At 38.6% G+C, this 25,698-nt stretch overlaps 1 protein-coding gene across 3 annotated transcripts in view; it reads right to left on the reverse strand.

Moving 5' to 3' along the window:
- Window positions 1-5,424: 5,424 nt before the first annotated feature.
- Window positions 5,425-25,698, reverse strand: part of LRRN1 (leucine rich repeat neuronal 1) — a 65,118-nt gene continuing 44,844 nt past the window's right edge. For all 3 annotated transcript variants that reach the window (XM_063661815.1, XM_054482502.2, XM_054482500.2), the window contains exon 2: window positions 5,425-16,683. In XM_063661815.1, coding sequence (XP_063517885.1) covers window positions 14,255-16,405 — 2,151 coding nt within the window. In that variant the 5' untranslated portion in view covers window positions 16,406-16,683 and the 3' untranslated portion in view covers window positions 5,425-14,254. The remainder of the gene's footprint in view (window positions 16,684-25,698) is intronic.

Genomic DNA, 25,698 nt, shown 5'->3' on the forward strand with positions numbered 1-25,698 from the left:
TGTTCTTCTGAATGTGGCTCATGATGGCTGCCTTATAACAAATTCCACTTGATGTCGTCATGAATTCATGTGAAAGAAATTTCCATTGTAAGGTTACTTGTTTGTTGTTTTAAAGGAAGAAAAAGCCAGCTGAAACAGTCAACAAAATTATTCAGTTTGTGATTCTGTTGACTAGATTTTCTCACATAAGAAATTTTATGAGTTTAGGCAAACAAACTTCATATTAATAATTATTGAAAACAATTTACTTAGTGTAACAAATATGCCCTATTTGTTGAGTTGGGATTGAGTTGGTTTATTTCTAAAACCTTCGGGCATATGTTAGTTCCCAACTTACACTGAAGGATAGAATTAAATGGTCTAATGTAAAAAGCTAGCAACAGGGGGATCTGAGCTGAGCCACAACATCAACCCCACAGCTGCTTTGCTCCTTAATATTTGGCAGAGGGTAGTTCTCCAGTCATTGCCCTTCCTCTTTCTTAAATAGAAGTAATGAGGCTTGAACCTCTCTTGCCTCTCAGGAGTGCTGCAGTGATGAATGGAAATGCCATTTGAAAACTGCTGTGAGTCCTCTGCTAGGAAGATATTTAAGTAACAAAGCATCCTCATCAGAGTACAGTCAGCTATTGCTACAAAGCCAGCACCAGGGGACTGAATCTTTTCATAATAGCGTGATCTAGAATGTGCTGTAGATAGCCATGGGTGGGGGGTGGGGAGGGTTGGGGAGGCTGGGGAAGGAATAGGCTACCTTCCCTCTCTCACACAAAGTATTCTTATCTCAGTACTCTTATTTTTTTATAGTACTTATCATAAACTGAAATTAACTAATTATTTAACTTATTATCTAGTTGCCCTTCAAAAACATAAATTCAAAGAGGGCAAGAAACAAGTCTGCTTTGTTTTCTTGTATCCCTTGACAAATGGTAGGAGCTCAATAAAGACCTATTTAGAGATTAATTAATGAATTAGAAAATCCATGATACAATTTTGCTCTTCTTTTTTGACAGAATTTGAGCACATTTGCTAAGATGCTTATAATTGCTCATGAACATTTGAATTTCCATAGCCAATAGGCAATTTCCCATGCATGTGATTTTTAAGATACCAACTGTAGACAACAAATAAATAAGTTGGCATGAGATGCTTAAAAGTGAATACTTCATGTATCAGTACAGTCTTCTTAAGGAGCTTCAGCATGCATACCTAATATCACTGAAATGGATAATTGAGAATGTAGTTTTTTTTTTTTGGAAAGTAATTTTTTTTTTCCTTTTTTGTGACAAAGTCTGGCTCTGTCGCTCAGGCTGGAGTGCAGTGGCATGATCATAGCTCACTGCAGCCTTGAACTCCTGGGATCAAGGGATCCTCCTGTCTCAGCCTTCTGCGTAGCTGGGACTACAGGTGCATGCAACCACACCCAGCTTAGTTAAAAATCATTTTTTTAGAGATGGGAGCTCACTATGTTGCCCAGGCTGGTATCAAACTCCTGGACTTAAGTATTCCTCTGCCTCAGTCTCCCAAGCAGCTGGGATTACAAGAGTGAGCACTGCACCCTTGAAGTAATTTTTATATCTGTTTTTTCTGCTCCATATCTTGTCACATTTTGTTGTGTTACATTGCTATAAAAAGCGCATCATCCACTTTATATCCATCTCTTTATGTCCAAAGAGCTAAGGGTCTCATACCACTGCAGGCAGAAAAGGAGCAAGGTGGCAGTAGGGCCACCCACTGGGATTAATCATTTGTCACAGGTAGTCCCCATACTTCTATGGGTAATTGATCTTTACTTCCATGCAGGTTTTAAAGATGAAGAAACTTGTGTGTTGCACCTTCCAACAGCCACCAGTGAGGATTTGCTTCATTTGTCCCTCTAGCCTCCTCTGTACTGGTGATCCGTAGCCTGACGTCCTGAAGCAATTCATGAAATACAAGTGGGGAAAGATGAGGACTGTCTTTCTCTTATTAACTGCCTCAGTTCTTTAATGGTAGCTGAAGCAGGGAAATGACCTTGGTGCTTGAAAGCTGCACTTTTATTTTATTTTTTTAAACTTTTGTAAGAAGTCTTGGTGGGGATCTTTCTTGCATGTATTTTGGAACTTGATCCTTGATCACTGTATTATTACCTTGACCCTCCTAAAGAATGACATTGATTATGTCATTCTCATTGTTCAAAGTCCTTCAGTGGCTCCCCTCTACTTGGAGAAGATAGTCTCAGGCCTTCACTCCAGCACACATTTTTCCTCATAATCTAATCCTAGGATAGTGTTGTGGTGATGAGCATTGATTCTGGGTTAAATACCTGATTCTGCCTCTTGTGACCTTGAACAAATTGCTTAACCTTTCTAAGCTTCCTGTTTCCTAATGTATAAAATGGAGGAAACAAGAGAACCTGTCTCATAGGATTGTTTTGAAGATTAATGAAATTATTCATATAAAGTGCTCACCATTGTCCCTGGAACATTGTAAAGGCTCAATAAAAGTTCGTTATTTTTACCACCTCTCCCTCCTGAACTAGTCCAGCAACTGAACTAATTATTGTTGCAAGTACCCCACAATTTACATTTGCCTTCAGACTCCCTTTGGTTCATGCTTTTCTTTACTCCTTCCCCGACTTTCCCAAGTTCAAATGCTCCCCATTCTCTGAGGCCCTGCCACAGTGTTACCTCATCTCTAAATCCTTCCACAAAAAAATACTTCCCGCTGTTTTTCCCTCTACAGTTCTAAGAGATCTTTCCTTTCCCTGAATTCCTTAACACTTTTTGAAAGCCACAGTCACTTAAATCAAGGAGGCTCTCTGGACTCCCACTTAGGTGAGGTCTGGGGGATGTGTCTTCTTTTCCCATGGGCTTCTATGATGAGGTAATGTCAGTCCGCTCTACCATGCTGAGTCTAACCAGTAAGGAGGACCACCTGTAATTATGCCCAACACATAATAGTTGCTCAAAAAGTATTCAGTGAAAGGACCTTCCCGTGACTACTGTACAGATCACTCCGCCAGAAGCCCTAGTTTCATCCCAAACTGAAATTCCTCAGAAAGTGTGTGTTGAGATTTCAAAAACTGTTGAGCCTTGGGTCTGGGGAAGATTTGGTGACATGTCAGATATATTGTACGACTCATGAATTTAAACTGGATTGGGGGATTCTATATGCTAGAACTCAATCTTTTCAAACTAAGAGTTCTTTTCTCCATGACAGCTATCGTTTTTGCTCATGTTAGAGGTTCAAAATGATTGCATGGGAAGTGGAATGCTTTGGTATTTGAAAAGATTATAAGGAGTTATTTCTGTCTTGCTATCTTCTTCCCTTACAAGACGGCAGGGAAAAAGATGACATCCCCTATATTTTGAAAAAAAAAATGTCTTTTTTATCCAGAAGAATAGAAATGGGCTTGAGGATTGCTGCCTGTGGTTTTGCTTAGCACAATTGATCTATGCAGGGTGTTGGGGTGAAAACAGAATGGAACTTCTACACGTTATAGGAGCTAACAGCAAGACTGTCACTCACTGGTGACTCTTGAAAGGTGCAATATATATAGCCAGAAATATATATGACCATAGATCATTCCTCCTCAACAGACTTAATGAAATTAGCCTTAGGCAATTTTCCTCATAATGCAGGGTGAGAAAATTTTGGGGGAAAGCTTAAGTTTTCCTATTTCTAAATGTAGGGAGGCTTTAGTTCTAGTTTCAGCTTCTCCACTCACAGGTTGAGAGTGCTTGGGTAAATTATTCTCTTTCTCTGGGCCTCAGTTTCCCCATCTTCAAAACAAGGGTATTGAACTAAATGGTCTATAAAGGTTCCTCAAACTTTTATCAATATGCCTTGATGAGACATACTAGGTTGGGGGGACCCATTTGGTGAGAGAGAAAAGTAGAACTTGTTTTATATGTCATTGTGAAGGGTATGCCCTACCCAGGATTCACAACGACAGTCAACTACCTGGACATACTTATCCAAGCAGGACTCCCAGCTGTTATGGTTGAATTGTCTCCCCAAAGTCCCTAACTGCCAGTACCTCAGAATGTGACTACATTTAGAGACAGGGTCTGTTTAGAGAAAATCAAGTTAAAATGAGGTCATTAGGGTGGACCCTAAAACAATATGACTAATGTCCTTATAAGAAGAGGAAATAGGACCAGATGTGGTGCCTCATGCCTGTAGTCCCAGCACTTTGGGAGGCCAAGCACTTTGGGAGGCCAATCCTGATCATCTGAGGTCAGGAGTTTGAGACCAGCCTGGCCAATGTGGTGAAACCCTGTCTCTACTAGAAATACAAAAATTAGCCAGGCATGGTGGCGGGCACCTGTAATTCTAGCTACTCATGATGCTGAGGCAGGAGAATCACTTGAACCTAGAAGGCAGAGATTGCAGTGAGCTGAGATCGCGCCATTGCACTCCAGCCTGGGCAACGAGAGTGAAACTCCAACTCCAAAAAAAAAAAAAAAAAAAAGAAGAGGAAATAGGACACAGAGATACACAGAAGGAAGACCATGTGAAGACACAAGGGGAAGACAGCCATCTACAAGCCAAGGAGAAGAGCCTCAGAGGAGACCAACCCTGCCAACATTTCGCCTTGGACTTCTAGCCTTGAGGACTGTGAGGAAATAGATTCCTGTTGTTTAAGCCACCCGGTCTGTGGTACTTTGTTATGGCAGCCCCAGCAAACAAATACAAGGACTGTGCTCTCTAAGGAAAAGTAGAAATGCTATTGTGGTGCGGGAGAATAGCAGGAAAAAATTGGGGTGAGACAAAAGAGTTTGCAGGGCTGCTCCTAAAATTGTGTTTCCTAAATGCCCAATCCTTGGGTCATAAGTTGGGCATACATTTACTCATTATTTAGAAACGGGGGAGAAAACAATTGAGAAGTTACCTGGGGCCATGTACTGTCGTAGGCCCTGGGCATGCAGTAGTGAATAAGGCAAATATCTTCCAGTGGTGAATAAAGTCAGCAGCCATAACAGTTGCTAAGAAGGAGAGAACAGCCTAATATAAGAAGGTATGACAAGCAAAACTAACTTAATCTGGGCTCTTCGAAGGCTTTGTCTAAAAAGCTCCAAGGAAAGAGTGAGGATTAAGCAGGGGAAAAAGGAGGAGGTGTTTCAGTGAGAGATCTATGTGAATGTGAGAAGGTATGACCAAGGTTCTGAAAAGCAGTCTAGTGGACCTGCAATACAGAGAACAAGAAGTAGGGATGTGGAAGTATAAGCCAGTAAATTAGAAAAGATAAGTAGCTTAATTAGCTTAATACTTTTCATGGAGGAAGAGAAAGGACTAGGGTTAGAATTGAATTGACCAAGCCATTTGGCTCTGACTGCTAGCCATTCTAGACTTTATCCATCATTCTTTCACCTTCAGGATGACTGACCAAGGGATGGTCAAGCCTATCATATGCATTTTTTTTTTTTTTTTTTTTTTTTTTTAGAATGCATGGACAGAGCTTTTATTCTGGATGCCTTTTTTCCATATTCCCTGGGGAACTGGCCAGGACAACTTAAAAAGAAAATTTTAGGATCCTTAGAGTCCAGACCTCTGCCTCCACTCTTCTACATCCAACTTTTGAGCTTTCCTCACTCCCCAGAATGGATGTTGCCTACAGAGAAGAAGATAACCCAAATGAGAGAGGTGTTACAAGTAATTGTAGAAATTCTGAACAGCTTTGCTTAGAGAAAGTGAAAAAGAAGAGGGAAAAGGAGAGACTTTCCTAAGAGGCCAGTTTAAAAGGCTCTTCTTTCAGCAAACTTTGAGTTATAATTTGTCCACTCCCACCAGGATCTCATGTTACAGAGCTTTGAGGGAGAGACAGATGTCTACCACTCTGCCCCTAAGCAGTATTTTCTGACTACACCATCTCCACTGTTTGACATTTCCACAGTGGCTGTGTGGCTTTCTTTCCCTTCCTCCTCTGGTGTCATTACTCTTTCCCAAACTTCTCCCTAACCTGACCTTTGGTAGTTGTGCTACAAGAGGAAGATTGTGTGTTAATTCCCAGTATTCATCTCCAAAGTGAAAAATTTGCTGGAGTAAAAAAAAGATGGCTGTACTCTTTTGAATAAGGCTTCCAGAGTTTGAGGAATTGTGAAAGTGTACCCCACTGAACTATAAAGAATGGGTACTCATCTGACCAAATCTACTGAGAGTTGCTATGTGCCCGGAAAATGTAAGCTGTTGTGTTGTGTGTTCAGAATAGCACCTTGGGGAGCTGAACACAAATCCAAACAATCCCAGATCATTACAAGTGGCTCAGCCCAAGCAAGATGTCCTGGGTTGTATGATTTCCACAAACTTGGAATGAAGTTAAGGGAAATTTTCCCAGGTCTCAATATGGAAGAAAAAAAAAAGAAAATTTAAGAAATACAATCTGTTCCCCTAAATCAACCAAATGCCAGCTTGCTCTCTGCAACAGTCCAGAAATCTATTACCAGACAAAACAAAGCATAACCAGGGAGACGAATGCATTTGCTTCTAGTAAAAACTTACTATTCACTCCAAAGTCAAAGTTGTGAATGACTTCATTCATTCAACAAACCTCTATTGGCTTTTGGATGGTCCAGTGTTTTTCACTGTTTACAAACTGCTCCTCTCAATTTATGTAGTTAATGGGAAGCTAACTATAACTTGTAAGTCTGGGGAAATGGATTGAAATTAAGCTTTTTGTAAGATGGTCAGTTGAGTATTTCTCCAGAAAGAGACCAATAATTCAGAGGAGGTGTTGATGGAATCTGCCCTGGACAAATCTCCTAATGATCAAAACAACAAGAAGTATAATGTCCACCCACATACTTGTTAAGAGCAGAATTGGGGAAAATAACCTTTTCTATCAGTCTCTTCTTGCTATCAGGAATTTCCATGATCAGAAATCAATCCAATTAAAAACCCAAGGAAAATCCCATAGGAATAAAATCTAGATTCAGAGGTATTTTATATTGTTATACTACAATGTCTTTGACCTGTTTTACTTTTGGAAACAAAGGGAGAGGTGCATATGTGAGTTTGGGGGTACATGTATCCAATTATGGTTCTTTATTACTATTCCAAGTCTAAGGCCTTGCTTGTTACACTAAAAAAAGGATCAGAATTTTGTCTAAGCAAGTGAACTAGAAATATTTGTATTTAGTGGGCAAAGGACAAGCTGAAGAGGATTCATTTGTGCTTCTAAACACCACATAATCAGTTTCAGTTTTCCAAACATGCACTTCCTATTTTCTTGACACCACAGACACCAAAGAAAACCTGTACTAAGTGCAAGCCACTGACTGGGATAGTCTTAAGCAATTAGGGCAATCTCACATCTGTTTAATGCTTGTGTCTTACATATTACCACAGCTGAGGTTCCACACTGAGGCCCCAGGGCTTGGAAGGTTTATCAAATTGCTCTTGCGAGCTTCTCTTATCTCACCAGGAAGGCACTCCCCCCAGTGATTATGTGGAATGACTTAAAAAATTAAACTGGGAATAAAGCTTCATCTGGGGACCATAGGCTCCTCATACAACCCAGCCTCTCCCTCTCCCCTCTGCACAAAAACTTGCTGTAGTTTCTCTCCGACTTCAGCTTCCAATGTAGTTACCCTGTATTTTTAGGAGCCCTTTCCCTTTTATCAGAAGGCCTCCAGAATCCCCAAGTCCTCCGGGAAGACTTCTTCCACTTCCTTAGAAAGCCTGTGATCACGGCAATTTGTTCGCTGCCTAGGATGCCCTCCCTCTGGATGCTTGCTTGTGAAGCCCTCGGCTCATCTTTTCATTCTGAGCTTAAGTAGTGAGATCTGAAATTTGAGCTCCCCAATCTGACCAGGGTTCTTCTTCCCTGTGCTGTCATGCTGTTTCATCTTCTCCGTGTAGTCATCATACTGGATGGTCCTTTACGTGGATGTCTATCTTCCTCTGTGACTACATCCTGGAGAGCAGGGGCAGGGTGGGCTCATCTTTATGTCCCTGGTGTTTGACATGGAAGAGGCAAAATGCTTCCAAAAGGACTTGTTCCATTACTGAATATCCATATGATAGATGGTTATACAGCCTTTAATACCATGGTTTCCAAGATAGTTTAATAATATAAAAAGATGCTTACATTTTGCATAATAGAAAAAAGTGTACAAAGCTATATATACCATGATTCCAATTATATACTCATAAAGGTATATATTTTTATAATTATATGTATATATACATATATAAATACATACACAGAGAAAAAAGAGAGAAGGAAGTATACCAAAATCTCATCTGGTTTTGAGTTGTGGAATTCTATTTTTAATAAATATTTTTCTCTAGATTCTCTATAGTAAACATATACTACTGTTATAATCAGAAGACAAAATGCGACTTTTAAATGAGTTGCAAACACGAACCATCTTATGATGGTGGGAGCACCCCTAAGCCAGTTAGAACAAAAATTTGGTAAAATCAAGTACTGTTAATAAGTGTGTGGTGCTCTGATAAGTGGGAAAATAATATGAAAGCATATATTTTGGTTAATATTCATGGTCGCCTTCTTTTCATAGTTTCATCAGTAGCACAGGAGATATTTAAACCAGTCTGCCTCTTACAAGATTGAAAGTAATATATTTTTAAATTAAGGGCTATTGAGATCACAAAGATACAGGATTAGTCATAAAACTCTTCACTAACAGTTCTCCAGGGAGTTTATCCTCCTAGCACCCCCAGCCCCCAGAATGATCTATAGGAAAGTTAAGATGAGATTACTTACAGCATCAGAACAAGTCTTTGCTCTGGATGATGTGGTATATGATTAAAATGGGAGACTAACCTTAATGGTTAAAAAAGAAAAACAGCAAGGTAGCATTTTCTTTCTTATCTAAGGCTGTGGCATTAAATGCCACATTAACAAGCCTTCTGTGGGGAGGTTCCTTGCAAGACTATGACACCTATGCTTTTCTTTGTTCTTCATTCTCAGGAAAGAACTAAATCCATCAGGCCAATGAGATGGCCAGCCCAGTACTCTGAGTGCCTTTTCAGCTAGAACATAGTTTCATGGTTACTCGTGGGCCTTGGAGTCTGATAGCCAGGGCTGCTTGGCTTCATCACTTATCAGTGATGGACTAAGGCTCAGTTTCTCGATGTGAAAAATGGGGACATGAATACCTACTTTACGAAGTTATTGCGGATTCCACAAGATAATACAGGCCAAGTGCTCAGTACGGCATCTGAATCATAAGTGCTCAAAATATGGCCATATTTGGGACCTACTTTTACTCCCACCCACTCTCATTTTGACTGATTGCTTATTTTTCTTTTGCAGCTTCAGGTTCTTCCAGTTCAATGTATGGATTTGTTGTCACAACCATGGAAGACCTGTCCTTTACTTTTTCCTCTTTGGCTTGTGATTTCCGTATATTGATCTCAGGTTTGAGTCTTAAATTAGACCCTCCCTCTTCTCCATTGTTCCTGACTCAAATGCTGAATATTTGGGAGTTATGTGTTCTCTATTCCTGACCTAGATTTAGCTTGTGGACCATTATACAGTTGGAAAACTACTGGTTTTAGTCATACAGTCCTGAGTTAAGTCTCAGTTGTTTCTTACCAGCTGTGAGATTTCAGGCAAGTTGCTTGGCTCTGTGAGGCTGAGTAAACACTATTCTCTAACATAGGGACAACATGGGCAACTGAAAGGATTCAATGCAAGTAATCCATGTGAAGCTCCTAGCAGAGGTCTAGATGCACAATAAATGCCTCTCCCCACTTTTCCTTAAGTCACAGCTGTAAAAATGTAGTCCTTTCGACCCCAATTACATGGTTTGTTTTCCTTCTCCTCATGACCACTGTCTTCTGTTTATATGAATGAGACGTGCTAATGTGCAGACTGATGCATTAAAATGCTACCTTATTAATTCAAGATACTCCCCCTTACTAGGAATTCATGATTATTCTGTCAGGGCCCAGGCTGAAATTTACTTTGTCAATCTAATCTTATGGGAGGGAGACAGGGAGGCCCAGTTGGAAAGGAGAGGCATGATCTGACCCACTTTGTGACCAGAACTACTTTCATGAGGTACATGATACTGGATTTGCTTCATATTTAATATATAACTGACATAATGGGCTGTCAGGAGGGCAAATGCATAATGCCACTTTAATGTCTTATGGCATCCATATAAACTTGGGAGGGGGACTAGATGATTTCCTAAATATAAACACATCCACAAACTTCACAATTTGGTAATTATGCAAGAGCCATTGTCTGGCTGTTCCCTGTGTTTTCAGGCATGTCAGGTACCCTTGCAAATTGCTCAGTTTATATGAACTTCACATTTCCCCATTTAAGCTTTGGAGCTAAACACTTGAGTTTGTCATTAATTTTATAAAAGCTTTCCATGGTTTCCTGCTAAGGAAAGAGAGTTTGGTGTCTTCTGCACAAAAATCTATACATTTCAAAATTTTGGAGTGTGTAACAGAGAATAGTATGGGGGAGTTCAAGATTAGAATTAAAATTTAGCCTGATATAAGTATAGTTTTGGAATGTACCTCAGATTCCCAGCATATAAGGTTTCTTAAAGAAGAAAAGATAAATAAATTTGAAGACATAAAGAAAGCCTTCATTGTCATCTCCTGCCGTCAAGTCTCCTAGGAATTCTTTAATATGAGAAACCCACTTAGTTCTGTTTACTTGTTCTGGGCAATGTTGAACCAGCAGACATAAAAATCCTTAGTTCCCTCAGCATCTCCTTTTTACTAAAGCAGCTGGTATCAGTGCTTATGGGGGAAGTGGGGGTTGGGGCAGGGGAACTGTCCACACCAGATTACATCAAGTCCTGCAGAGATTCCAGGCCAAAATTATTCTGGACATCCGGATGGTGATTCTGAATCACCAATCTTTAAAGAAAGATTTTTTTTTCTTCCAAGCTAATCCCTTTTGAATAACAATAAAAAAGTCTATTTGCAAGCAAGGCGAGAGTGAAAGAACTGAGGTGAAGAAAGCATTTCCATCTGTACTTAGAATGCTTCAGAAGTAGTTACATTTCCCTTTCCAGTGAATAGAAAGGGAAAAAGTGTGGTTTTTCCCAGCAAACTGTTGGAGATATAAAATGCTTCCCCCTACCCCACCAATGGTGAAAACAGTAATAAAGAAAAGAAAATGCCTTGGAAATTGAATACAGAAATAGAAAGCAAACACCAAGTAAAGGGTTGACTATGGTGTCCTTAGCAAACAAATGAATGATTGAATAAATAGAAACCACAAAAGACAAAATATGCACTTTGATAGTGTTTGCAAAAAAAATAGAGATGATTCCTTTTTGCCAAATCAGAAACACTGACAATTAAACATGGCATTTGTTTTTATATCCATGGCATCAGTTCAATTTTTCATTAATTAAATGAGCAAGTTAGGGAATGCCTGTTTTAAGAAACTGCTCCAAAAATAACCTTGAAAAATCAGGTTAGAGACACACTATATACCCTGAGGGCAGCAGAAAGCAAAAGGGAAAATATGAAATTAGAAAGTGACCTATAATAACCACTTCACTGTTAAAGGTGACATAACATTCATTATCCATCAGGACCTAGTTTGGTGTCTAATTTCACTGGCTGTCTAATTTATCAAATTAAATACAAATGAGAAAATACTTGGCCAAGGAAAAAAGTACTCTATCATTTTGTTTTCTATCAGCTGAAAATCAACTCATTAGCACAGACAGGGAAAAGTAAGTTCCAGTACTTTACTGAAAAAAAATGTAAAAGGGGTTTTTCCCCTCAAACTGGGCTCGCAGAAGATATTGTTGATGAAAAATCTCAGATTTCCCGGTGCTTGCTATATCTTCAGAATGGAGAAATGGCTGAGGTTTTTCCCTTCATTTATTGTACCCGTATTTAAGTGCTCATTCTGTGTAAGTTCAAATGTTTGCTTTATGGGCTGAATGAAGTCTCACAGATTTGCAGTTGCAGGCTGCTGAGGGTCTAATGCATCAGTGCCATCCATTTTCATGGTTCACAGATGAACAGGAAAGTTGTAACATGGTCCACTACTCTCTGCAGACATTTGAAGACGAGAATTCCTCAAGGGAAACACCCCAAGTTTGCATTCAACGCAGCTCCAATTCTCTGTGTTTCCCATACATACTTTGCAGTACTAACAATAGAGACACTGTCTGATCTGCCCTGTGCTAAAAAGTATCCTGAGTAAATGGGAACTTGAGGATGTACTGCATTTTTGAAGCAGGGGCACTAGAGGTTATTCAGAACTGTAAAAGAGGTGCCCTGCACAAGAACCTAAAAGGCTGCCGGGCCTAGAACAATCAATGGAGTGCAGAGCGCTGAACCGGCAGGAGTCCGACCTGGGTAAGCTGCAAGCCCTCCCTGGGTCCAGGTTTTTCTCACCAGTAAGTGAAGGCTTTGGGAAGGGATGCCTCAAGCTCAGGTACTTCTTATTTTTCTGTTGCAGCTCATTTGTTTCAAGATCTGAAATTCTGTTTGCCAAACCCCTTAAGAATGGGAAGAAAGTGATTTTTTTTTATAAAGTGATTCACAAAACCAAGATAGTGCCAAAGAAAGAAATACCTCAGCCTACATCACCTGGACTTTCTTTCTGCCAACTTTTCCTTGCTTTTGCTTGTCTGGCACCTGTCTGATGGAATGGTGTGTGCCTGGCGGCAGCTGCCTTTTGAAGCGAACTTTATTTTCAAATGGGTTCTTCTTTTACCTATTAAATCCCATCCCTCCCTCTGCTCTTTGTGGAACTGGTCTTCTACCTAAACCTAGTTCCATCTGCTCTAAATGTTACATGTTTCCTCTATAATCTCGAAACAATTCTCCAAAACTGTCTATATATATTTGGATGAAAAATGTCAACTGTACAGAAGTTGTTTTGTTTTCTATTAATCATTTACTTGTCTCAGCAGATATCGCCACACAGATATAGAGACTAATATGGGTCTAAGCATACAGACAACTGTTAAAAAGAAATAACGTGTCATACAGTTTGTGACACTCCATAGATGTTTTTGTACTTTGATGAAGAATGTGGATACTACAAAAGAAAATCAGGTTTTAACAAAACTCTTACAGAAATGACATATCCAATATATTCATATATGTACACATGCATTATGTGTGACAGGTTGGGATGTGTGTGTGTATATATGAATATATTGGTGTATATATATATATATATATATATATATATTTACCTTTATTTATGCATGGGATACAACAATACACCTTTTTTTCTTCATATGAACCACCCTCCCACTGCCCGTTAGGTGCTAGTCAGTACTATTTAAAATACAGAAATCCTGTTCATTAAAATATCTTAATTAAAATAGACATTTCTTCCCTTAGAAAAAGAATTAAAGCCTTTTAGGGCCTAGCTTTAAAAAGCAACATGCTACAGCTGATTTATTTTGGTAGTTGTTTTTATGGATGTGAAAAATATTACCACTGCAACTAGCAAGAACTATAAATGATACATTATTGCAAGTGTTCTAAAAAATCAGAACAAAACTAATTTATTATAGTTCTGTCTTCATTATATACCACGTGTTGGTGAGTTAAACACAACAAAATTGTCTTTTCTTTTAAAAGTGTCTACTAAAGATAAAAAGAATAAGATAACAATTAACATGTAGTTTGTTACATTAAAAAATCTGATATACATATTTCTATTGCCTGTTAGCTTGTTCTAAGCCTCTTTAACTATTACAAAAAAAAAAAAGGAAAGAAAAAGAAAATTCATTGTTTAAAGGCAAACATTCAATTCAGTTGATACAACATTACCGTACAGTCAACTAACATCATTCAACGAAGGTAACAAGTCTAGCCTTAGCTTCTTGAGTTAAAAGTCTGTAGACCAGATTGCTACAAAAGTTTCAATGCTGCTTCAAAACCATATGTTAGCTTTTTGGAGGACAAAGTACTTTCTACCAATGGCTTCAGAAGGGGTCATGCTACTGGTAAAAGCACAGGGGAACCCCAACCTGTCATTAATCATTTTATTGAGCACTGTAGTTAGAACAGCATTATTGAGTTTAGCACAACAACTAAAATAAAATAATAATATAATAATAATCATAATAATGATAAGAATAAAAACCAAACACAGACTGGAAGCCTAGAGTTGCTGCCAGCCGTGTCAAACCCTTGCGATACGCTATACTAAAAAAATTTGAAATATCCACCCGTCCTCTCCACTCTGCCACAAACTAGCAAAGTCAAAAATACAAAAGTCTTCAACTTGTTCACTTTTGCAGAATAAAGCAAAAACGTCTTTGTGCTCCTTACTACCAGAAGCAAAATATCCTCTGAGTTACCACATGTAATAGCTTCTGGATGTGTCAACCTGGGTTGGCTTGGTGTCTGCAGAACCATCTTTGTCTTTCTCACTGTCACCTTCCCAGAGGTTAATGAGTGGTGGGTACAGCTCATTTAGTGGGATTGAAGAGGTTTTTTGCATATACTTTTTTAACGAGTGGTGGTAGTTTTTTCTCTTAAATCTTTTGGCAAAGTACACAGCAATGGACGCAAGGCTAATGACGGCAAACATAGACCCCATTACTGCAGCAAGGGCTGTACTGGTTTCTTGATCAGAGATGTCCAGTGCGAAGGCGGCATTTTTGGTTGTGACATTTACGCATGACTTTTGAGTCTGCTGATGAATATTGGACACTGTGAGACACACTTCATAATCTGTGGAAGGCTGCAGATGTGTTAGGTTGTATTCATGGACATCGACTGGGACCCTGGCAGTATATGTTATGTGAGGGTTATCAATCTTCATGGTGGCAGACGACCATTTTAAGTTTGATGTCATGACATTGGAATTAACTTTCCAGGACACTAAGATGGAATGGGATTCTGTCTGCTTGACGTATATTTTTAGCACCTGGGTACCATCCAGAAGGGTCCCATTAACCTTAATTGTTGCCACCCGAGTGTCTGCCCCTTGGACATTCTGGGCAACACATGTGTATCTTCCTGAGTCCTCAATTTGTATGTTAGATATTTCCAAGGTACCTTCGCTACTTAGCTTGTATTTATCTGAAAGGGTTTCCACAGTTATCTTATTTCCAATGGGAGTGACCCAGTAAATTTCAGGTTCTGGCTCAGCCATGGCTCGACAGTCTAGGAAAACCGTCGTGCCGATATCCATGTTTAAACGATTTGGGAAGGTGTCGTGCGATATCATTGGGAGGCACTGTTCACTCGAATCCTGGATTAAAACTTCCTTCACCTGGTGCCCTTTATATTCGGGCGGCATGGCACAGAACATGGATAGGGGCTCCATAAAGCGGATGTTGGTTTTGTTGGAGTTAATCCAGTGGATCACACAGTCACACCTCAGGGGATTGCTATGGATACTGATCTCACGCAGATTGGGGAGGGATTCGACTGTCTTTTGGTAAATGGCATTCAAGGCATTGTTGTTCAACATCAAGCTTTCCAGAGCAGGGACACTTCGGAAAGCCAAGCGGTGGATGTAAGAGAGTTTAGGGTTATTGGTGGCTTCCAGCTTTGTGAGTTCTGGCAAGTTATCCAGGGCATAGCGGTCGACAGAAACGAGCTCGCCCATATTGTTGATTCCCAGTTCTTTTAACCGAAGCATATTTTTGAAGTCCCCTTCTTGGATTTTGTGAATGGGGTTTTTGTTGAGGTCTAAGAATTTCAAATTTGGAACTTTTTGCAGGGCAAGTTGAGGGACTTTAATCAGTTTGTTATCATAAAAAGACAGGCTCTCAAGGCTATCCAGACCCACCAAAGCATTTCCAGGAATATCAGTGAGATACATTCCTGCCAAAACTAAGCTTCTCAAATTTGCAAGGGGTTTGAAGTTCATATCCAGAATTCCAATCACAGGGTTTTCTCCAATCATGAGAATTTCCAGGTTGGGTGTAGAATCAAACCAGCGACTATCGATAACTTTCAATTTGTTGGAGTTCAGGTGGAGCCTTAATAGATTTTTTAAGCCTGCAAAAGCATTAGCAGAAATAGTGCTAATTTGGTTGTGGTTGATGTAGAGTTCTTGAAGGTTGCTGAGGTCTTGTAGACAGTAATCAGTCATCTCTGTAATCTGATTTTCCTCTAAATGCAGCGTTGTGAGCTGGGTTAGGTTTGCCAGCCCGACCTCCTTAATGTTAGTAAAGTTGTTTTGGGAGAAATCTAGTTCAGTCAAGTTGAAAAGCTGCTGCAGCTCATCCACAGTCTTTGCGATGTTATTGCTCTGTAAGAGAAGCACTTGTGTGTCACTAGAGAGGTTACTGGGAATCCTTGTTAAGCGGAGGTCATTGCAATCAACAGTGGTGGCTTCTCTGTAAGTTGACTGTGGGGTAAACCAGGGACGAATTTCACATACGCAAAGTTGTGGACACTCACTATTCTGTATGGAAGACTCAGTTAATGAAGTCATTAGTAGGCCCAGCACCAATTGGCAAGCTGCTACAACAAAGCTCATCCTCGCCATGCTGGCTTGCTGAGCAAGCTCAACTCCTGACACCCCAAAGTTTTAACAAAGCGTGAACACTATATTGTGATATGTAGAACAGCGAGCAGAAAATGTAAACATTCAAGCAAAGTCTTGGTTGAGCTGTGTAGAATTCCAGAGTCCAAAGGGATAGTTTTCAGGAGTTTTCAAAAGGCAGAAAGCAATTTGGAGTCTTTTAACTGTGTCTCTCAATTCCAGGCATGTGCACAGGTCCGTGGCATGAGTTATTTCAGCCAAATTGAAGTCTGGAGATGTGCCTGAAAATTAGATTAGGACAGATGTTATGCTTATTCCATATACTTTCTACATTATAGCCTTTCTTTTGTTTACTAAAAAGGCATAGTCACTCGCAATCTAGTATCGAATACATTCAAAATCCATTGAAGATAACCAAATAGGCTTTTAAATTGTAGGACATTCTTACCATATCCCACTTACTATACTAAAACTAGTTTTAGAACTCCTTCACTTTTACAATTAAATTGAGATTCCATGTACCACTGAAGTCATATATGACTGTGTACATTTGTATGTATACACATGTAAAGTCACTAAACATGTGCACACACACACACACAAATTCACACACTCATACATACTTAATAGGAACACTAAGAAAAAGCCTGCAGATGTCTTTTCTTTAAAAACAAAGATGTCTTTAGAAACTACATGTATTTATAGCTCCAAAAAATTAAAAGTTCATTCCTAGTAAAAGCAAAACATGAAAGGTAGTTTATTAAAGACTCAAAGCTAATTTTTAGTTATTTACATTTTAGTTACTACCTCATTTGTCTCCTGGAATTCTTTCTTTTCTAAATGGTACATTCTGCAGACATATTCAGCCAATGCTTTTCTAGCTCAATTATTCCTATGCAAAAAGCTAATTTAATATCCTACAACATGGATGAAAATATCAAAAACATGCTTGAAAGATGCCAGTCATAAAAGATCACATATTGTATGATTCCACATATACAAAGTATCCAGAATAGGACAACCTGCAGGGACAGAAAGTAATTTAGTAGTTGCCTATGGCCAGGAGTATGGGGTGAGGGGCACAGTGGGAAGGGTGCTAAAGGCTACAAAGTATCTTTTTGAGATGATGAAAATATTCTAAAGATTGTGGTGATGGTTGCACAATTTTGTGAATATTCTAAAAACTCTTGACTCAAACATTTTAATGAGCAAATTATGTTATGTGAATTATATCTTGATAAAGCTATTATTTTTAAAGTTAATGTAAAATAACTAAAAAAGGAAAACATCAGTTTTTCCTATATTCTAATAGCCACATCAGATCTTGACTGACTAATAAAAGGACTTCATTCTGTCATACCATTGGTCTCCATTAAAAACACAAACATACACAATAGATGTATTTGTATCTCACACAGATGATTTCATTAATCTCATGAGAATGTCACTCACTGCTTAATAACTGTTGACCAGGAACATGTTTATATAACCTCTTGAAGCCTCAAGTATCTTCAGCTATAAAATGGGGTTGCTCATACAAGTACAGTTCTCATAGGATTATTGAGAAAATTAAGGGATTCTATGTAAAGTTCTTAGTGTAGTAGCTGACTCACGTTATATGCTCACAAAAGTTAATAATATTTGTTATTCATCATCTTGTATCTCTAATCCATTTTAGTTTTAGCTAAATAGTGGTTGTCAGACGACAAGTGAAAGAAGGAAAGCTGAGGATATTTGTTTTTATTAACCATCATCTATTGATTTGAATAAAATCCTCTGAAGTCAGGTATGTACTGCTCACCTGCTGGCAAAGATAATATTAGTAGTTAATGGTTCCATTTTTTCTGTATTCTAATCAGGTGTAAAAAGCCATTATGGATCCAGTGTTTGTCTTGCTTTCCCAAACTGGGCCATTCACTTGCTAAAGTATTCGAAGCACAGTTACATGCTTCCTGGTGTTTGTCTTGCTATAGTGCACTTGAGTCTTGAGCACTGAAGGAACTTCAGTGACTAGTGTCACTTCACTTTCCTACTATAAGGATCTAATAAAATACAGCATATGTGTTTAAACCCAGTGCTCAATACATAGCAAGCTCTGAATTCATGCTAGCTGCTATTATTAACCTTTTGACTTTGTAAAACATAGTTATCTTTGTGACTAAGAGTATAAGAATACAAATAGCCAGTACTAAAAGTTGTGTATTTAATGAGTCATATTTTCACAGTAAGAAGGAAAAGTCCTACAACTTTTTTGTTATACAAAATATGAAAACTGCATTACTGGTCTAACAGTAAAAAAAAATCAAATCCAGATTCTGGCAAGTGTGAGACAGGAGTAGGAAATGATTGTATAAGTGTGTTGCCTGATACTAGATGCCTGCTAGTCTGTGGGAGGAAACATACATTTGGCATTCTTCTCCCTCCTCTCCATCTCCAAGTCTGGTTACTTTACCATTTATTATGTAGTCTTGTGCCACCATAAGGAAAGTTTGGCCAATGATGGACCACATATACAATGGTAGTCCCATACGGTTGTATTAATAGTACCATATTTTTACTATACCTTTATGTTTCAATACACAAATACTTGCCATTGTGTTACAATTGCCCATTGCCTTCAGGATAGTAACATGCTATACAGGTTTGCAGCCTAGGAGCAATAGGGTATATCATATAGGCCACATATATCATATAGGTTACATACCACCTAGGTTTATGTAAGTATACTCTATGACATTTGCACAATGACAGAATCACCTAATGACCCATTTCTTAGAACACATCCCCATCATTAAGCGACATGCTGTATTTGCAAAACTTTTCAGTATTATAAAACTAGTTGACTCTGACTTTTATCTGGAAATTCTATGAAATGAAAAAATACGGGCTGGGTGTGGTGGCTCACGCCTGTAATCCCAACACTGTGGGAGGCTGGCAGGGGGCAGATCATGAGGTCAGGAGTTTGAGACCAACCTGACCAACATGGCGAAACCCTGTCTCTACTAAAAATACAAAAATTAGCCAGGCATGGTGGTACGTGCCTGTAATCCCAGCTACTCAGGGGCCTGAGGCAGGAGAATCGCTTGAACCTGGGAGGCAGAGGTTGCAGTGAGCCAAGATGGTGCCACTGCACTCCAGCCTGGGCAATAGAGCAAGACCCTGTCTTAAAAAAAAGAAAACATACCACAGAGAATAACATTTTTATTATTAACTCCACAAATTTATTTCACTCTTGTTTCTGTTTAGAGTAATCTTGAAACAGGTGCACTGGCCACAATACATTGTTAAGAAAACTTCTGCCACAGGTTATTTCTCAATCATAACTCAAAATAGAAAACCAAAAGAATAAAGCTACCTTTCATAACTGATACAGAATTTCAACTAATTTTTTTTTTTTTTTTTTTTTTTTTTGAGACAAAGTCTCACTCTGTCGCCTAGGCTGGAGTGCAGTGGTGCGATCTCGATCTCGGCTCACTGCAACCTCTGCCTCCCGGGTTTAAGCGATTCTCCTGCCTCAGCCTTCCGAGTAGCTGGGACTACAGGCACGGCCCACCACACCTAATTGTATTTTCAGTAGAGACAAGGTTTCGCCGTGTTAGCCAGGATGGTCTGGATCTGCTGACTTCGTTATCTGTCCACTTCAGCCTCCCAAAGTTCTGGGATTACAGGTGTGAGCCAACGCACCCAGCCTCAACTAATTTTTATGTTTCAATTGAATGTAAGGAAATGTACCAAGAAGTAAAATATGTATTAAAGTTGCGTGAGAGACTTTCAAAACAGTCTATTAGTATTGAGAAATAGCCTTTATGGGGCTGTAGTTTGAACATTATTATAGCTAATGCCCCCATTGTAGTTTAAATTATATGATTTCAGATAACTGTGTTGAAATGTTCAAATTTTTCTTTGACATACACACATACCTTTTTCAGCCAACTAACCAACCAATCAACCATGGAAACTCAGAATGTTAGAAATCAGATCAAGCACAGAGGAAGACATTTTTTTCTCCTACATTCTATAAGAATGTATGTATAAGAATTTCCTCTCCACATCCTAGAAGACATTCCTTTGGCAGCAAGGAATTAAACATCCTTAATACAAAAGGAGATGCTTAAGGTATTTCTATTTGTATTTAATTCTGAATTTTCTTTAGCAATTTCACCAAATTTTTTTAACATGACATTATACATAGAACAACTTTATTATAGAGTCCTTAAGCCAGTTTAGATGTTTACAATGTATGGCATTTCTCAGGAGCTACTCATCAATAGTGTTTAAATGTAAATCCATGATCACAACAAGAAAACTACAGACCAATATCCCTAATGCATATTGATGCAAAACTTCTCATATTAAAAAGATTATATACTATGAACAAGTTGGATTTATACTGGGAATGCAAGGAAGGTTCCATATGTGAAAAACAATCAGTATAATATGCCACATTAACAGAATGAAGAAGTAAAAACACATGATCATCTCAATTGATGCACAAAACCATCTGACAAAATTCAACACTTTTTCATGATAAAAACACTCAACAAACGAAGAATGGAAGGAAAGTACCTACACATAATAAAAGTCACATATCAAAAGTCCACAGTTAAAATGATTCTTAATAGCAAAAAACTGAAAGTTTCTCCTCTAAGAATGGGAGGAGATGCCTCCCATCCTAAGGAAAGGATGCCTATTCTTGCCATTTCTATTCAACACAGTACTGGAAACTCTAGTCACAGCAAATAGACAAGAAAAATAAATAAAAGGCATTCAAATGGAAAAGAAGTAAAATTATCTGTTCCCAGATTACATAATCTTATACATATAGAAAATCCTAAAGATCCCACAAAAAACCCACTAAAACTAATAAATGATGTTAGCAAATTTGCAGGATACAAAATCAACACACAAATGAGTTGTATTTCCATAAACTAACAATGACTAATCTGAAAAGGAAATTAAGAAAACAACCCCATTTACAAAAGTATCAGAAAGAATACAATGCTTAGGAATGAATTGAACTGGGGAGGCAAAAGATTTGTACAATGAAAATTGTAAGAGATAACCAAAATAAATCAAAGATGATATAAACACAATGATGAAACATCCCATGTTTATAGACTGGAAAATTTAATATTGTTATACTGTCTATAACACCCAAAACAATCTACAGAATCAATGCCATCTCTATCAAAATCTCAATGGTAATTTCTACAGGAAAAAAATCTAAAATTCCTATAAGATCAAGAGATTTTAAAATGCCAAAGTAATCCTGAAAAAGAACAATGTTGGAGACCTCACACTTCTTGATTTCAACACATACTGTAAGGCAACAGTAATCAAGACGGTGTGGTACTGACATAAAGACAGACATATAGACCAATGGAACAGAGTCCAGAAATAAACCCTTCTATACATGCTCTTTATGATCTTTGACAAGAGTGCCAAGACTATACAATAAAGGACAGTTTCTTCAACAAATTATGTGGGGAAAACTGGATATCTACATGAAAAGAATGAGGTTGTACTCTTACATTATGCCATATACAAAAATTAACTCAAAATGCATTAAAGACCTAACCATAAGACCTAAACCTATAAAACTCCTAGAAGAAAACCTAAGGGAAAAGCTTCAGGGTATTTGGCAATGGTTTCTTAGATATGACACCAAAAACACAGGCAACAACAACAACAACAACAAAAGACAAATGAGATGATTTCAAACTTAAGGTCTGTGCATCAAAGGAGACAATCAACAGAGAAAAAAGATGACCTAAAGAATGGGAGACAATATTTTTAAATTATATCTATGATAAAGGGTTAATATCCAGAATATATTATAAATTCCTACAACAAAATAACCTTATTAAAAAATGGGCAAAGGGCTTAAATAGACAATTCTCCAAAGACATACAAATGACCCACAAGCATATGAAAAAATGCTCCATATCACTAATCATAAGAGAAATGCAAATAAAAAGTACAATGAGATATCACCTCATACTCATTAGGATGGACACTATCACAACACAAAATAACAGGCATTGGAAAGGATGTAGAGAAACTGTAACCCTTGTTCACTGTTGTAGAGAATGTAAAATGGTGCAACCATTATGGAAAACAATATAGTGATTTCTCAAAAAATTGAAAATATAATCACCATATGATTATATCCCAGTTCGGGTACATATGCAAAAGAATTAAAGCAGAATCTCAAAGAGATATTTGTACACCCACGTTCATTGCACCTATTATTATTCACAACAGCCAAGAGGGAGAGGCAGCCCAAATGTCCATTGACAAATGAATGGATAAGGAAAATGTGGTTTAATTAGATCCCATTTGTCAATTTTTGCTTTTGCTGCAATTGTTTTTGGTGATTTTGCCTGTGCTTATGTTTTGAATGGTATTGCCTCGATTTTCTTCTAGGGTTTTTATAGTTCTGTGTTTTACATTTAAGCCTTTAATCTATCTTGAGTTAGTTTTTTTATAAGGTGTAAGGAAGGGGTCCACTTTCAATTATCTGCATATGAGTAGCCAGTTCTCCTAGGACCATTTATTAAATAGGGAATCCTTTCCCCATTGCTTGTTTTTGTCAGGTTTGTCAAAGATCAGATGGTTGTAGATGGGTGGTCTTATTTCTGAGTTATAAAAAGAAACAAGATCATGTCCTTTGCAAGGACATGGATGAAGCTGGAAGCCATTATCCTCAGCAAACTAATGCAGGAACAGAAAACCAAACACCACATGTTCTCACTTATAAGTGGGAGCTGAAAAATGAGAACACATGGACACACAGGGAGGGGAACGACACACACAGGGCCTGTTGGGTGGTGGGGTGAGGGGAGGGAGGGCATTAGGAAAAACAGCTAATGCATGCTGGGCTTAACATGCAGGTGATGGGTTGATAGGTGCAGCAAACCACCATGGCACACGTTTACCCATGTAACAAACCTGCACATCCTGCACATGTACCCTGGAGCTTTAAAAAAAAATTAAAATTAATTAAAAAAAAAATGTGGTGTGGTGGCTCAAACTAGACTGCTCTGATCCCACCAGAACCCTGCTGCTGTCCATTCACATAAGGACCACCCAGGAAAGCAAACAATTTAGCCTTCCCGGCATTATATCACCTAGTTCCTTGGACTATAGAGTGAGGGCTTATGTATCTCCTATTTAGAGAGTGTGTTTCATAATTGTAGAAAGGGTAGAAAATGGACCAACCAACAGGCTGAGTCATTTTTTAAGAGGGTGGCAGGAATAACCCCAAATGAGCTCAACAAAACTGGGGAACCCAAGGAATGGTGCTTGAAGGGAAGGTGGGGTTGGTTGTGATCCTTAAACCTCTTGACACTTGGTGTGGGGTTACAAAATGGGGGGGAAGGAGTAATAAAGCCCTTGCCCCCAATCCAAATGCACTCAAGGACTTAGTATGTAGTCTTATTTTCCAGTTTTGTTTGTTTACAAAGTAACCTTGCTTGATACTGCATGGAAAGTCAAGTTTTTCTTTTTGCCCACTCAGGGCCACCTGCCTGGGCCAGCATCTTCCACAGCGTCTTCACAGCACTCCTAAGACTTTTGCAGTGCTTTCCAGAGCTGAGGGGAGTGGAATTTAGTCCAGAGAAAGTGAAAGGAAACTGAGGTTTCCTGTTTCGTCTTCTCAAGGCGGATGTTCTCAGCTTCCTTCACACCTCCTTCCCATGGGTGCAGGAGACAGTACAGCTGGGTTGTGTAGGTGGGCCAAGAAGAAAGGGGCACTGGTCCAGCCCCAGGTTTGGCCCAAGACAGGTACACAGCAGATACCATCCTATCTTCCCCTCTTAATAGCAGGCCAACTACATGTAACCCTTTTTTCCTTTACTAATGCACCTTCTTATGTGGTACCAGCAACAGGGGACAGACAGGCCCACCCACTGTAGTCTAGGGAGAGTTTTGCTACTACCCCTAAAATTGTACCACCCCCATATCCCACTCCTTTTTGTAAAAATGAAAGGAGTTTAAACCTGTAAGCATGCTATTGCTTCCTATGTATTAATCAGTTTCCTTCCATTTGAGCTGCATAGGAGAGAAGGGTATTGGAAGCATAGGCCACGATCTTGTGCCAATCAGTAAAAACCACTACTACATACACACATACACAAACATACACACATGAAAATGTGGTGTGTACATACAATGGAATATTATGCAGCTTTAAAAAGGAAGTCCTGTCATATGCTACAACGTGGATGAATCTTGAGGACATTATGAAATAAGCCATTCACAATAGCGTGAATAGTACATGATTCCATTCATATAAAGTAGCCAAAATCATAGAAACAGAAAGTAGAAAGGTGGTTGCCAAGGGCTTGGAGGTAGAGGGAATTAGTGTTTAATAGGAATAAAGTTTTAGTTTTGCAAGATGAGAAAGTTCTAGAGATCTGTTACACAATAATGTGAATATACTTAACACAACTGAACTGTACACTTAAAATTGAGAGATGGTAAATTTAATGTTAAGTGTTTTTACCACAAAAAAGCCATAATAATTCAGGCCAACTTTTATAACATATACAAATTAATTATCTTAAATTCTGCAACAAATAAGAAATGGCTGGAATAGATTTTTTTTTAAGTGAAATTGCTTTCTTCTAGGGCTGACTAGATTTATCAAATGTAAGAAGAAAATGTCCTGCTAATTACCAGGGTGATGTTCCACAACAAGTCTGGCAGTTTAAAGAAACAATGCTTTAATTAACAAAACGTGGCTTTAAGGCCCAGAATTGGCACGGGATGCATTTCAAGAGTCCCACAAACAATTATACATTACATTTGATGCTGCTTTTTTTTTTTTTTCCAACACGATATGTTTGGGACACTCTGTTCTGAGTATGAAATTCTGAAGGAAATGAACTGCATGATCATCACCATCACTGCAGTTGGCGAAGACTCTCATTTTCCCCATAGCATCGTGTTAGATAGGAAGTTAGTTTAACAGAATGACACTATTTGGTGGGACTTAGCTCTATGATTTATATTCATTAACTTCTTATGAAGTTGGGCAAAAAGAAATATGTACTCACAATAACAAGCTGGTTATTTGTATTTCTGTTAGTGCAAAAAACAAAAAAAAAAATCAGGCAGCTCTGGGGTTGGAGAAAGAATTCTACCCTGGAGGAATCAAGTGTTCTGTATTCGAATTATGCTTCTCTACTTACTAGATGTGTCACCTTGTGCAAGCTGTAGACCTTCCCCAACTTACATTAGTTCAACTTACAATTTTTTGACTTTACGAAGGTGTGAAAGCAGTACACACTTAG

The sequence above is a fragment of the Pongo pygmaeus genome, chromosome 2 (assembly GCF_028885625.2).
Source record: "Pongo pygmaeus isolate AG05252 chromosome 2, NHGRI_mPonPyg2-v2.0_pri, whole genome shotgun sequence".
Lineage (NCBI taxonomy): Eukaryota > Metazoa > Chordata > Mammalia > Primates > Hominidae > Pongo > Pongo pygmaeus.